This window comes from Spea bombifrons, chromosome 3, assembly GCF_027358695.1.
Source record: "Spea bombifrons isolate aSpeBom1 chromosome 3, aSpeBom1.2.pri, whole genome shotgun sequence".
Classification (NCBI taxonomy): domain Eukaryota; kingdom Metazoa; phylum Chordata; class Amphibia; order Anura; family Pelobatidae; genus Spea; species Spea bombifrons.
In genome coordinates, this window is record NC_071089.1 from 1829099 (window position 1) to 1844899 (window position 15801).

Here is a 15801-nt window from a genome sequence, read left to right on the forward strand (position 1 = left end):
CGCTGCTTCGCGCGGCACCCTCGTTCTCACATCTGCTTCACGCTGCGATTGTCGCATCTCCCGAAAACGTGTTGCGAAAAGTTTCTCGCTTTCACGGCTGTCACATCTTTTTGACCCCCCCCCCAACATATGTGTCACGATAAATCCTTACGGATGACGCTTAAGACAGGTAAAGTTCTTTACGTCAGGTCAGGACTGGCACATAGTCCAAGGTGAGGGCCGGCACGGGACGCACTTATTAAAAATCAAAGGATTTTATCTGATTTTAATAAATACATTCACTTTATTATACAAAGAAGCTGCATTGTCTCTGACAGAATCATCGGAATCCTGGATTTAGCTGAAAAAATTCTCTTTAAATATAAAACGCTTCATACTGTATTTGTAGAATATGTATGTATGCTGTGAGTGTAAAGTATTTTTTTTAAATAGCCTATTAATTGATTGTGAATAAAATGAATATCACCCAGCTGAGAAGAGACAAATGCGCTTATTTAGAAGTAGAGGAAACTGATATTCTTCCCGTGAAATTTCTTGCTCGTTTAAACAGATTTGATGATGTCTCTTTTGTAGCTTTAGGTGAGACATTCAAACAAATTATCTTTCTGTATTTATTAAAGTTATCTCAAAAAGTTTAACAATCATAAAGCCGAAAAATACACCTGGGAGAAACAGAGAGTACACAGTAATTTGGGTTGAAAAAAGACCAAAGTCCATCATGTTCTGCCCTTTGCTGCTCATCCAAAAGAAGCAAAAAAACCCACATAAAAGTATAATTAATCCCGTCCTTATAACCCGTTATATCCCTGTATATTCCTCATATTATATATTATATACTCTCCCCCCGTATAACTAATCCCGTCCTTATAACCCGTTATATCCTGTATATTCCTCATATTATATATTATACACTCTCCCCCCGTATAACTAATCCCGTCCTTATAACCCGTTATATCCCTGTATATTCCTCATATTATATATTATATACTCTCCCCCCCGTATAACTAATCCCGTCCTTATAACCCGTTATATCCTGTATATTCCTCATATTATATATTATATACTCTCCGGCCGTATAACTAATCCCGTCCTTATAACCCGTTATATCCTGTATATTCCTCATATTATATATTATATACTCTCCCCCCGTATAACTAATCCCGTCCTTATAACCCGTTATATCCTGTATATTCCTCATATTATATATTATACACTCTCCCCCCGTATAACTAATCCCGTCCTTATAACCCGTTATATCCCTGTATATTCCTCATATTATATATTATATACTCTCCCCCCCGTATAACTAATCCCGTCCTTATAACCCGTTATATCCTGTATATTCCTCATATTATATATTATATACTCTCCGGCCGTATAACTAATCCCGTCCTTATAACCCGTTATATCCTGTATATTCCTCATATTATATATTATATACTCTCCCCCCGTATAACTAATCCCGTCCTTATAACCCGTTATATCCTGTATATTCCTCATATTATATATTATATACTCTCCGGCCGTATAACTAATCCCGTCCTTATAACCCGTTATATCCTGTATATTCCTCATATTATATATTATATACTCTCCCCCGTATAACTAATCCCGTCCTTATAACCCGTTATATCCTGTTTATTCCTCATATTATATATTATATACTCTCCGGCCGTATAACTAATCCCGTCCTTATATCCTGTATATTCCTCATATTATATATTATATACTCTCCGGCCGTATAACTAATCCCGTCCTTATAACCCGTTATATCCTGTATATTCCTCATATTATATATTATATACTCTCCCCGTATAACTAATCCCGTCCGTATAACCCGTTATATCCTGTATATTCCTCATATTATATATTATATACTCTCCCCCCGTATAACTAATCCCGTCCTTATAACCCGTTATATCCCTGTATATTCCTCATATTATATATTATATACTCTCCCCCCGTATAACTAATCCCGTCCTTATAACCCGTTATATCCTGTATATCCCTCATATTATATATTATACACTCTCCCCCCGTATAACTAATCCCGTCCTTATAACCCGTTATATCCCTGTATATTCCTCATATTATATATTATATACTCTCCCCCCGTATAACTAATCCCGTCCTTATAACCCGTTATATCCCTGTATATTCCTCATATTATATATTATATACTCTCCGTATAACTAATCCCGTCCTTATAACCCGTTATATCCCTGTATACTCCTCATATTATATATTATATACTCTCCGGCCGTATAACTAATCCCATCCTTATAACCCGTTATATCCCTGTATATTCCTCATATTATATATTATATACTCTCCCCCCGTATAACTAATCCCGTCCTTATAACCCGTTATATCCCTGTATACTCCTCATATTATATATTATATACTCTCCGGCCGTATAACTAATCCCGTCCTTATAACCCGTTATATCCCTGTATATTCCTCATATTATATATTATATACTCTCCCCCCGTATAACTAATCCCGTCCTTATAACCCGTTATATCCTGTATATCCCTCATATTATATATTATATACTCTCCCCCCGTATAACTAATCCCGTCCTTATAACCCGTTATATCCCTGTATATTGCTCGTATTATATATTATATACTCTCCGGCCATATAACTAATCCCGTCCTTATAACCCGTTATATCCTGTATATTCCTCATATTATATATTATATACTCTCTCCCGTATAACTAATCCCGTCCTTATAACCCGTTATATCCCTGTATATTCTTCATATTATATATTATATACTCTCCGGCCGTATAACTAATCCCGTCCTTATAACCCGTTATATCCCTGTATATTCCTCATATTATATATTATATACTCTCCGCCAGTTTAACTAATCCCGTCCTTATAACCCGTTATATCCTGTATATTCCTCATATTATATATTACATACTCTCCGGCCGTATAACTAATCCCGTCCTTATAACCCGTTATATCCTGTATATTCCTCATATTATATATTATATACTCTCCCCCGTATAACTAATCCCGTCCTTATAACCCGTTATATCCCTGTATACTCATCATATTATATATTATATACTCTCCTGCCGTATAACTAATCCCGTCCTTATAACCCGTTATATCCCTGTATATTCCTCATATTATATATTATATACTCTCCCCCCCGTATAACTAATCCCGTCCTTATGTGTACAAGGAGGAGAGGGAACGCAGGGTATCTTGGTTTGCAGCAGGGGCTGCCAGGTATTGTTGTGTATGTGGTGGCAGAGGCTGCTGCTGCCAATTGGTACAGGGAGGAGTGTGGGGAAGGTGGGCTGCTGGATAGCGATGTGTGCATGGCAGGAAGGGTGCGGAATAGAAACATGGAGGAGCAGCTGGATAGCGATATACACAGAGAGGCTGGCAGATAGCAGCGTGTATTGGGACCGGTGCTGCCTACATGCCGCTAACTTCATTCCTCCTGCCAGACCCAGCTAAACCAAGGTCAGCTCGGCCCAGGGATCTTCATTTCAGGGCCCCTCGTTGCATTTATCTCATCCTGCGGCTTGAAATTGGGTCTATTCACTTAAGTGCAACTCACATTTACTGAAGCCAACTCACATTGGAACTCGCAAAAATGAAGCACTCGCAACCCCACAGGGTCAGGAAGCGCTCAGCAGTGACCCATGTCGGACGTCTTAGTGGCGGATGCCGGGGGCAGGTAGCCGCTGGATCTGCAGCAGAGATTTCAATAAATGTTTCAGAGGGACCAAAGCTTCACAGTACACCCGCCAACTGGACCGTTCCAATAGAGTCTGTGTCAGGGGTCTAGCTGCCGGCGGTTCATTGTGTGGACCAGGTGGAGAGGGTGCAAGGTGTGGTGGTATAAGAGTCACAGGTTGTGGTGGTGGTAGTAGTACTTGTAGTCCTCAAGATAGTAAGCTTGCGAGCCGAGCTCCCCACCTAACGTATCGGTTTGTCTCAGTCTGTCAATTCTCGTCTTGTCAGATCCCTGTAATATATGGATTGTACGAAGCGCTGCGTAGATTGTTGGCGCTACATAAATAAAAGATAATAATAGCGATGGTGGTGGTTATGGTACAGGTGGCAGTGTAGCATCAGTGGTGATGATGACTTTGATGATGATGAGGGCAGTGGTGGTAATAGTGGTGACAGTGGTAGCAACAGTGTGGTTATGGTGGGGGTAATAGTGGTAGTGCAGGTAGTGGTGATGGGGGTAATAGTGGTAGTGCAGGTAGTGGTGATGGGGTAATAGCGGCAGCAGTATCAGCGTCGCCGCCTTTCGCTTACATCCAGCCCCGTCTCTGGCTTAATTCCAACCTCAGCCAAACAGCCCCCTCTCCGGCCCAAACCACTGCCAGTGGGGGTGATCCACGTACTTACAGAAATAGCAATTCTCTGACATCCTTTATAAATCCCACCTCACTAATCCACGTCCTCATCGCTGCGCATTTCTGCGACGGTAGCCTCAGAATTGCGGTATTGAGCACTGTAGCGAATGGCTCCCCCCGCAGTGATGCGCGGTGGTTTCATCCACTCCCAGCTGATTTCAGGTCCGCCTGAACCAAGGTTCTGGAGTGGATCAAACCACTCAGAATTCAGGGGGGGAATTCACGAGAGTCTAACCTTGAACCTGGCACAGGTGCAATAATGTCAGTACGTTCCGTGCCTGCGAGGATTCTCGAACCGTTCTGAGAGGTGCAGACGCCGTTCGAGTTACCAGGGTGCGTCTCTCGCTCACACTCTTACCTCTGCCCTTCTCAGCCTCCCTCCTTGATGATTTGGTACGCTCCAGCTGACCGGCCTGGATTCGGAGCCCGGAGTCTGCCCTCGGCCTGTCCCTCACAGTGAGCCGCCCGGGCCTGAGAGCACTGGGGGGCCCCGGGCCAGTCAGCGGAGCAGGGAGTCAGCTTCACCGCCTCAGACATGGGAGACGCCGGTAGCGAGCGCAGCAAGCCCCCCAGCCTCCCCCCACGGTGCCCCTGCGGATTCTGGGGGTAAGAGGGCCGGGGCAATGGGGAGGGGGGCAGGGAACTGTATCCGTTTGATGTACTGATTGGGGATACAGAGCGGGGGGGATTCACCCCGTTAATGCTTTGCTTAGTGAGGTGAGCTGCACCCTAATAACTGTGTGGGGGATGAAGGCAGGGCCTAATGCACCCCCTCCATAACACCTTACTGGGGGCAGGGCCTAATGCACCCCAATAACACTGATGGGGCAGGACCTAATGAACCCCCCCCAAAACACCTTGTTGGGGGCAGGGCCTAATGCACTCCCCCATAACACGGGGCAGGGCCTAATGCACCCCCACTAACACTGTGTGGGGGATGGGGCAGGGCCTAATGCACCCCAATTACATTGTAGGTACCCCAGTAACACTGCCTGGGGTCGAGCTGAATGAGGCGCTGCAGACCCTATCACCAGCAGTGCCGGCTTCACCCGCCCGTGCCACTGGTGGTACATTCCTTCCCCCCCCCCCTACACCTGTCATGGGGCATCTTCTCTTTATACCGTATTTCATTATCACCGTATTCTCTGCATTGTTTTTATTATATGTGCGCTGAGCCGTGTTGGTGGTAGAAAGGCTGCTCACTGGATACTTCATACTACTGATTAATGAAATCATACATGTTCTGGGGATTGGGGCATATAGGCCGGCGATCCCGCATTCACCCCGATGCAGGCCTCGGTTAGTTAAATTGACTAATCCTCGTTAATTTGGGTATTTTCTGCACAGTTGGTAATCACCCCCACACCCTTTAACAGCATCTCTAATGCTAATATCCCATTGGTTGTCCCAAGCCCCTCCCATGCGCGGCTTCCTTAGTCTGCGGATCATCAGTCATTTTTACTATTCTGCCGTCTCTATAGGTGCTGTGGGTGGGCTGGCAAACTGCAGCTCCGCCCATATTGTGTTCTATACATTTAGTTACCTAGCGGTTAAACGGGTAAACCATTACCTGCTCTTAAGTGTTACATTTATAAATATTCCTGCAAACTCTACATAAATGGCGTCTGGGTTATCTTTGGCCTCGTTGGGCTGGTTGAAAGCTTCCCACCTGTTTGGGCCTGCAACTGGAAGCTACCGGTGCTGGGGCTGTTGTGATTGGCCGCGGGGGCCCAGGTTACCTTGTGTGCCGGGGCTGTTGTGATTGGCCGCGGGCACCCAGGTTACCCTTGTCTTGAGCCACATACCTTCGCACCGTGACTTTCCGAACCTTGACACAGGTTCACTAAGCAGCGAGTTGCTTGTGAGGTCGTGAGACTTTAATTTTGCGAGTTATTGGTGAAGGCATGTCAGTTTGAGGTGAACTCTCATGCCCTCTACTGGGTTTAAAAGCTAAGCAGCCCTGATTATTGCAGAAAGAAAGAAAAGCAGCCTTATAGAAGGGTTGGTCTCTCCGGGAAAATATCCTGATGGTATCCGTATAATGGTGCAGCAGAAGCCGTGAATATATGGGAACTGCATTTTTTTTTTACGTTTATTTTTCCTCCTGTATTCTATGCACAGATTTGTTAAATATTATGAATAAAGTTACCTTTAGTGAAAGAAATAATGCAGATGTGTTTTGGTGAAGCTTATGCTTCTGATATGGGCAGTGATGATGATGATGACATCAGGAAGGACCAGACTTTTGTTTTGCACTGAAGTTCTACTTGATACATTTCATTGGAATAATAAAAGGTATAAAGTTTCACCAGATTTCGGGACCTCGGAGATCTCTTCTTTAGGTGGAATAATTCCATCTAAAGAGAAGACCTCTTATTATTCTGGGCGAGGCGCAACTGTAACTGTGTCCGTATTGTGATGCAGCTGTATATAATGTATTCTAATTTATGCAGATTTGTTCCTTTTCCTCATTTACATCTCTTTCCTCCTCCCCTGCTTGTTTCTGTTCATACAGGAAGTACGGTATATGTAAGTACACTTCCTGCGCATGTGAGTTCAACATAAGCGATGTAACTTCCTACTGATACAGAGGGCAGTTCAGATCTCGGTTCGACTTCGAGGCTGAGGTGTTCCTTTAAATGTCATTAAGAGCTTGTAAAGAAGTGATGAGGATGCGGTCATAGATGATGTCATAGATGATCATGTACAGCGCCAGTAAAACCTTTTCAGATTTCTACAGGTAACCCTGGGCATATTATCAGATTGTGTGGTGAGCCAAGCTCCTGGAATGACCTGTCGTGGTGGTTGCTCTATGGCTCCCCCTGTTGCCCTGGTAGGTGGCGACTGAGCGGCTGCACAATGGTTTGTTTGTTTTCTCTGGTTCTGTATAAAGACAGAAGCATCCAGAGCCTGCCGTCTCTTGTTACGGGATTGTTGGCCGACACGCCGTGTGCAGTCCTGCCCAGTTATGTGGCCGAGGATCTCTATTCATGTTGATATCTGAGGTGATGTCATTGCATTAAAGCCTCCGACACATGATAGCTGGGTACGGGTGAGCAGACTTGTCAGACTCGGTGCATTTAAGTGTCTGGGAAGCAGGTTGTTAGCGGGGTGGATGCGTCCGCCGCGAGGAGTGTCGAGTCTGGCGTTAGGCCTAGGAATGTGGCGTTCCTGGGTGTCCTTTATGAGGATTAGAGTAGAGATTCTAGACTTGTAAACGTGTCACAGCACCGGCTCCGGAGACATGGAGAATCCCTCGGCTGCTGGAAGAACCTTCCTTTCTTGTCACATGACGGCAGACGGTCATTTTACCTATCAAAAAAAAAAAACCCCAGAAACTTTACACCAAAGGCTTTTATTTTGGTAGAAAAGTATATTTAGTAGAGCGAGCGGAGCATTGTGTTACTTTGTAGCACACAAGTCTTACCAGGTGTTGCCGTGAGTGTTTGGACGTAACCGGAGATGGTTCCTAATATTCTTAGTAGAAGAAAAATGTCTATTGGATTCTCTTTGACTCGGTTTTAAGCTTAAGGTTGCTTTATACTTTTTATAAATCCAGTATTTATATATTTTTTATATCCGGTATTTTGTGGAAGCAAAACAAAGCGAGAATTCAGCGCATGCCCATATGTCATTTCTCATGGCTATCAAGGAGCCGAACCGATGGGACCGCACCGTGTTTTATCCCAAGGAGACTCTTCTCTGGAGAAACTTTTCAATTGCTTGGGTTAAAATGCTTTTTTTATGCTGTTTGCTCCCCTTTTTGTATTCTTTATGAAGCTGCCTATTATGTGATGACCGCTCCCCGTTCTAAGTACTCAGCCGCCAGAGAGTTCCGCGATCGCCTAATAGTGTGGCTAATGCAGTCCGTGTAACGGTAATAGGAAGTCATGATGTGTATTCAGGTGGTCTTATTACTGGTTTGGGGTACCTCAGGAATCTGTATTTTTATTAGCGATATTAACAATCTACATCGTACAAAAATCTGCAACAGGGTAGACGGTCCTGGTGAAATAAGCCAAAAGTGATTTAAGTAAATGAGGCACTCCTGTTGGGGCATTATGCACTAAACTGTGAGTTAACAGAAGAGTCAAAGCATAATCTCCCTGCCTTTGTTGTCCAGTAGGAACAGCCGACCCTAAGGAGCTACTTCTAGAGGAAGGTCTCAGCCGGCCCTGTTAAATTGTTGAGCCGGCCCTGTCTGTAGCTAAAGTCAGGGCTCGTCAAACCCTGGAGTGCCACCATGAATCCGGCGCCCTACGCTTTCCTGTGGGGAGTGATGTAGCGAGCGCCGTGAGGCCTCCCGGTGGAGTCGCGTAATGCAAAAGATAAGCACCGGCGTGGTTGGTCTCCATGAGGTGAGGGAGGGAGGGAGAGGGGGAAGCCTTGGGGCAGATGGGCATAACTGGGCAAAAAAGGAAAATAAAAACAAGAAATGCATTTTTCTCCCTCATAGTTTTTATTAAATATGAAAATAGTTTACATATAAATTATATTTAATACTAAAGCTTTTTTAGATATTAAAGCCTAGTTTGAGAAATATTGTGTTTGGGTCTAGCTTTTATTATTACGTAGAAAGTGAAAGCGACTGCAGGTAAGAACCACTCGGCCCGTCCAGTGCAATAAGAAGGCGATTGTTTAAAGGGTTAATGTAAATGTTTAAGTTTCTTATTCTGAAATTTGTTTCTAACACTGAGTTCATTACGTTGTTTTAAATAAATGAAAAACTTGCGTATAATTTTTTTTTTTTTTATCCGATTAATCGAAAAAATAATCAGCCAACAAATTGATTATGAAAATAATCGCTAGTTGCAGCCCAAATCAAAATTTTTGACCCCTGGTTAAAGGGACAGCTTAAAGCCCCCGATACCCCAACCGTAGAAGAATGCTGTGGGGAGTTTAATGCTCGTTCTTCTGCTGTCATACGCCTTATAACGCTACTTAAAGGGGACTAAATTCATTTTACTGCCTAAAGCCAATAAGCGCCATTGCTTAGAAGGTCTCCTTATACTCCTGTGAGCATGTGGGGCAAGTGAGTGGGCAAGCTGGTTTCAATGGGATTGCTTTACTGCCAATGATTGGCTGCCTCAGATTTTGTTCTGAAGAACATGCATTACAGCCCTCATGCGGTTAGTTACTCTCAGAGCGCTTTAAACAAGCTTTGGGGGCATTAGACTGCCCCTTTAATACAAACAATTGGACCCTTGAATTAGGGAGCCTGTCCCGGATACAGTCAAGGTTAACGCGTTCACGTATTGCGCGTGTGGGTTTCTCGCTCTGTCCACGCGAGCCGCCCCGGGAATTCCGTTCTCTGGCAATTTCCAGGCAGGAGAATCACACAAGGTGAAGGAGGATGAAACACCGTTTGTGTACAGAAGCTAAAAATATATAAAGACTCCGGGGAGCGCAGTCTCTGATCCCTCAGCGTCCCTGAAATAAACCGCAAATGGCTTGTGCTTCAGTAGAACGGTTGGAGTGGAGGCAGGGGGTTCATGTGTGTGGAGACTATAAAACACGGTATTATTGGTACATTAGGACACGCAAAGGGTTAATTTACAGGTAACGTTTATAATATCTGCCATCTAACACACTGGCTCTGTATACAGTAATATACCCCCCACCCTGGTGCTGTATACAGTAATATATCCCTTTCCCTCGTGCTGTATACCGCAATAACCCCCCCCCCATACTGTTGGCGTCAACAATTTTATCTCATTTCTCCATAAACGATAAACCCCCTTTATTTGCAGACCTGGAGATGCCGTTGCTGTCAGTCATGTGATATTTTGGTTGACTTTCCCGGCTCAAACCCCACACTGAGCTGACGCTTTATGGCGATGCTAATGAAGTCCGTTCCTCCATAGACTTTCGTTAGTCAGATAGTCTGATGGAGTAAGTAGGACTGAGCCATTCTATTGTTCCCCACAGGCAGTATGATAAGGAGTCGGGGGGGTTAGTAGATCGGGGATCAGATAACAGATCGAGAATCATACAAATGGCTGATATGCAGCTGCCTACAACTGGGGTAAAAATTAGAGTAAAATATTTCTGAAATTCCTAATGCTAGGAATTAAAAATAAATGGCGGGAGATCCTTCTTTATCCAGTTGGTTACTTTGTAAAGTGTTGGTTCCCTTTGGCTTCATGACATCTCTAGAAATGTATGTTGGGACACAACTGTCTATAAAGTCTGTAATTGTAGGGGGGAACCTGTATTGTAATAACCTTTGGATACTATTGAGATCTCCATTTCCTTACAATAAAGCGCATCTCCGTTTTCCATTCTACGGTTTTCGGTTAAACCAAATTCAGCCCTCCATGTTTTTGTTTCTTTTCTTCTTGAAATGTGCAGAATTAGTATCTGTTTGTTTTACGGTTTCTTGACCCCTTTTCTCCGTGGACATACAGATACGTCCTCAGAAGGTGTGACGAGATCACCTTTAGAGCGTACTTGTGCGTTTAAACAGCAGCGGGGACATCAGACGGTCGTTGGAGAGACTCCCCCTGCTGTCTGATCCCGAGCATTGCGATCAGCAGTGACGGCTATGGAGCCCAGCTTCTGGGTGACAGTGTGATCAGCGCAGGGGAGATCAGAGCGGAGAGAGTGAGCAACAAAGCTTCTCGCCAAGAGAATTTTTTTTTTTTTTTTTTTTTTTTTTTTTACTGAAATATAAATAAAAATGAAAAATAAAATTGTTAGCTCAGTCATGTCATTGTGACATCACCGGCATATATTACTGTTACTGTTTCTAGTTATATATTATATTGTAGAACAAAAAAAAAATATATAATCTAAAATCCCTTACGTACCGTTGCCCCAGCCCTACATGTAAAAATTGTAACCCCTCCATCCCCAAACCCCTAAAGTATTAAAAGTACTGCCCTATAGGGTACTATTTAAGAGATGGGGGAGGGGGATTAACGCCTTCCGCTGGTCTTTTCTTTCTGTGAGCTGTCGAGATGAAAGGAGGCGATAATTCTTCATTAAATACCTTAAATACATTGTTAAACACGCGGGCAGCTGTCTTGGCCCCCGTCGGCAGCGGGCACGGCGATGGTGCCTGTCGGTCACCTCCTCGCCCACATGAAACTGTCAAATTTAAATAAAATAACTTTATCCCATCTATTTTTACTCTTTTCAAACTAATTTTAAACAACCTCAGACAATTAGAAACAATTTTCCGGAGAATGAAGTGATTTATTTTTTCCTCCCCGAACTTGTGAAGATTACTGAAGTGAACGCGAGGAGCCTTTCAAGCTCGCAGCGGCTGCATCTTTAAGCTCCAATTATTTCTTTCTGTGTTTGAGGTGCGGAGGCTTGATGTGCAGCGAGATACCTGCTTATAATCAGCTCGCCTCGGCAATTAAATGCTTTCTTGAACTCTCTTCACTATGCAGATAACGCGCGGGGGGGGCTTGGTGCTCGGCGGCGCTCTAATCCCTCCCCAGCTCTTACCCTGCAGGTGATGCTCCAGAGAAAGGCGTTTCAGATAAAAGCAGCAAAAGTGGCGACAGAAAGACTCATTGCCAAAGAGAGTAAAACAAACCCCAAAATGTTCTTTAACTATATAAATAGTAAAAAGGTTAAAAATGAAAGTGTCGGCCCCTTAAAAAGTAATGAGGGAGACGTTATAGACGGGGATCAGGAAAAAGCGAATCTATTAAATATATTCTTCTCTGCTGTATTCACAGAGGAAAATGAAATGCCAGGTAATATACAGCAGGATGAGATAAATGCCCCAGTACATGTCGCCTGTCTAACCCAGGAAGAAGTGCAGTGCCGCCTAAAAAAAATCAAAATAGACAAATCACCAGGTCCAGATGGCATTCACCCCCGCGTTCTAAGGGAGTTAAGTCATGTAATAGACAGACCCCTATTTCTAATATTCAAGGACTCTATAGTGACCGGGTCTGTTCCCCAGGACTGGCGCATTGCAAATGTTGTGCCAATATTCAAAAAGGGGACAAAAAGTGACCCGGGGAATTATAGGCCTGTTAGTTTAACTTCTGTTGTATGTAAACTGATTGAGGGTTTCCTAAGAGATGCTATTTTGGAGTATCTCAATGAAAATAAATGTATGACTCCATATCAGCATTGGGTTTACAAGGGACCGGTCCTGTCAAACTAACCTGATCAGCTTTTATGAGGAGGTGAGCTCAGGACTGGATCGGGGTGAATCGCTGGATGTCGTATATCTTGATTTTTCCAAAGCCTTTGATACGGTGCCACATAAAAGGCTGGAACATAAAATGAGAATGCTTGGGCTGGGGCAGAATGTGTGTATGGGGGTAAGTAACTGGCTCAGTGATAGGAAACAGAGGGTGGTTATTAATGGTACATACTCTGAGTGGGTGACTAGTGGGGTACCACAGGGGTCAGTTTTGGGTCCTATTCTTTTTAATATATTTATTAATGACCTTGTAGAGGGATTGTATAGTAAAGTATCAATCTTTGCAGACGATACTAAGCTCTGTAGCGTGGCTAACACAATAGAGGACAGGGCACGATTACAAATGGATCTGCATAGGTTGGAGGCTTGGGCTGGGATGTGGCAGATGAGGTTCAACACGGATAAATGTAAGGTTATGCACATGGGGAAGAAAAATCCAGGCTGGGAATATGTATTAAATGGGAAAACACTGGGGACGACTGACATGGAAAAGGACTTAGGAGTCTTGGTTAACAGTAAATTTACCTGTAGCGACCAGTGTCGGGCAGCTGCTGCTAAGGCAAATAAAATCATGGGGTGCATCAAAAGGGGCATGGATGCCCATGACAAGGAAATAATTCTACCATTGTACAAGTCACTAGTCAGACCACACATGGAATACTGTGTACAGTACTGGGCACCAGTGTACAAGAAAGATATAGTGGAGCTGGAGAGGGTTCAAAGACGGGCAACCAGAGTAATAAGGGGAATGGAAGGACTGCAGTACCCAGAAAGATTATCAGAATTAGGGTTATTTAGTTTGGAGAAAAGACGGCTTAGGGGGGACTTAATAACTATGTATAAATATATAAGGGGACAGTACAGAGATCACTCCCAGGACCTATTTATACCCAGGACTGTATCTATAACAAGGGGACATCCTCTACGGCTGGAGGAAAGAAGGTTTCTACACCAGCACAGACGGGGGTTCTTTACAGTAAGAGCGGTGAGACTATGGAACTCTCTGCCAGAGGAAGTGGTAATGGTAAACTCAATAAAAGAGTTTAAAAGGAGCCTGGACGTGTTTCTTGAAAGCAATAATATAACAAGTTATGGATATTAGATTAATAGGGACAGAACGTTGATCCAGGGATTTATTCTGATTGCCATATTTGGAGTCGGGAAGGAATTTTCCCCCTGGTATGGGGCAATTGGCATCTGCTTCATAAGGGTTTTTTGCCTTCCTCTGGATCAACACGGTAGGGACACAATATGTATATAGGTTGAACTTGATGGACTTTGGTCTTTTTTCAACCTTATGAACTATGTTACTATGTTACTATGAGCCGTATGCCTACCCCATGCATGTTTACCTTCTCTCTCTGTATTAGCCTCTACCACTTCTGCTGGGAAGCTGTTCCACTTATCTACCATCTCTTACATAAAGTTTTGCATGGGTGTCCCTGGGTTCACGGACTGTATTGAAGCCGGTGTTGGCTGTCCTTCAGGCTCCGCAGGGCAGTTGCAGCCAGCGGGGGGAGGTCGGGCGCGCCGTAGGTGATGGACGATACATGGTTCCGTGTTTATAAGTTTTGGCCTGGAAGGCTAACAGAATATTCGCCGTTGGGTTTATATGGCGCCAGCACAGTCCGTAGCGATGTTACAATCGGGGATGGTGAATACGTTTAACAAAGACAATTTAAAATGGCAAGGACGTTAACGCGCGTAAACACATGCTGGCACAGAAGGGGAAGCGGGTACTGTTCTCGTGAGCTTACAATCTATTGTCACTATTACTGTCTCTGGGCTTGCGCTGGTGACACGAGGACCCCCTACTTCTACTGATACAGACGTAGATACTGTGTTGGGGGGCCGGTCGGAGAAGCGTCTCGTGCCGTCGGATACAGTTCGGTTTCTGCCGGACCCCCGGGCCGCCCGCCTCTGCTGATCATATAATCTGGAATCGGCTCATGAACCGATCTGCAGAAATCGTTGGCATCGTATGCAGCTCGAGAGCCGACCCAGCGATGCTTCAAACCACGTCGGATTTTTGGAGGGACCTGACGTGACGAGGACACTCGAGGAGAGTTTAGTGCGTCTGGCTTTTTCTTCTACCTTTTTTTTTTTATAATTTTTTTTAGGGGAATCTTTTTTTATTTTTTTTTATTTTTTATTTTTAAAAGGACCAGACATGTAAAGCTTTTCCCTCCCTTTTTTTTATAATTTTTTTATTTTTCATATTTTTTCAACAACCAAATTTCACCAGAAATTCTGGGCTGATACCCCTCTCCTGATTATACCCCATGGGCACAGTTTGTACCCAAGAGGCAAAATAATAAATTGTAGCGCCGTCTCCCACCTTTACCTGGTTTTTCAGGGGAAACTATTAAAATAAAGTCTGTAATTATCGCCCCCCCCCCCTGTTAATGGGTTTCTTTCCGTTGCCGTTAATTGGCCGCTGCGCGCTCTGAAGTGTAACGTGGCTCCGCGGCACAGCGATCCCTCCTCGCGTGGATTTCAGTCCTTTACTTTTCATGGCGGGCCGTCGGCCCCTGCCTGGGCTTATACAATTCCAGAGCGTGTTCTGAATCTGGGTTTTTGTCATTTTAATTGTATCCGCTCTGCGGGGAGACGCTTGATCTGCCGGGGGGTAAAAGCTTTGGGTCTTTCAATGATTTAATACCGGGGGGGCGTGAGTGAATGTAGACCCACATATTTTGGATGAAAATTCAGCTTTTTGTCTCATTTTTGATTCATTTGTGGGGTGGGGGGTTGGCTGGACAGCTCCGCGGTCTCCATCCGTTAATGAGCTCGTTTGGACGGGGCTGACTGCCAAACCTTCAAAACCGTAACTGCACCAAAACACCAAGTTTATTCACTAAACGAGGAAGTGGCGGCTGTGATGCCCCGTGTGATGTATAGGTAATATAATGTGTGGGTGAAGGGCCCAGCCTTTCCTCCAGGGGGAGCTCCAAGGGGTCGGGGTACTTTTAGGAAGCTGAGCCGCTCACCTGAGAACGAATCTCCAACTAAAACCCCTGTGCTGTCCGGGATCCACAAGGAGGTTTTTTTTTTGTGTGAATCTTCTCTCTGCCTCTTTTCGGACTACCATTCTCATCATCCTCCAGCCGTTTCATCCTTCCAGCCGCGTACGATAAGGTTTCAGGCTCCTTCCCGGCGCACGCCGCGTTTCATTGTTTCCGTGTATGGGGTTTGTAAGCAGAGGGTGATCCGGGGGTCCGTCCGGTGGCTGCGCC

At 44.5% G+C, this 15801-nt stretch overlaps 1 protein-coding gene across 1 annotated transcript in view; it reads left to right on the top strand.

The window, feature by feature from the left end:
- Nucleotides 1–4682: 4682 nt before the first annotated feature.
- Nucleotides 4683–15801, top strand: part of ZFAND3 (zinc finger AN1-type containing 3) — a 52111-nt gene continuing 40992 nt past the window's right edge. The window contains exon 1 of the mRNA XM_053459834.1: nt 4683–5001. Coding sequence (XP_053315809.1) covers nt 4931–5001 — 71 coding nt within the window. The 5' untranslated portion in view covers nt 4683–4930. The remainder of the gene's footprint in view (nt 5002–15801) is intronic.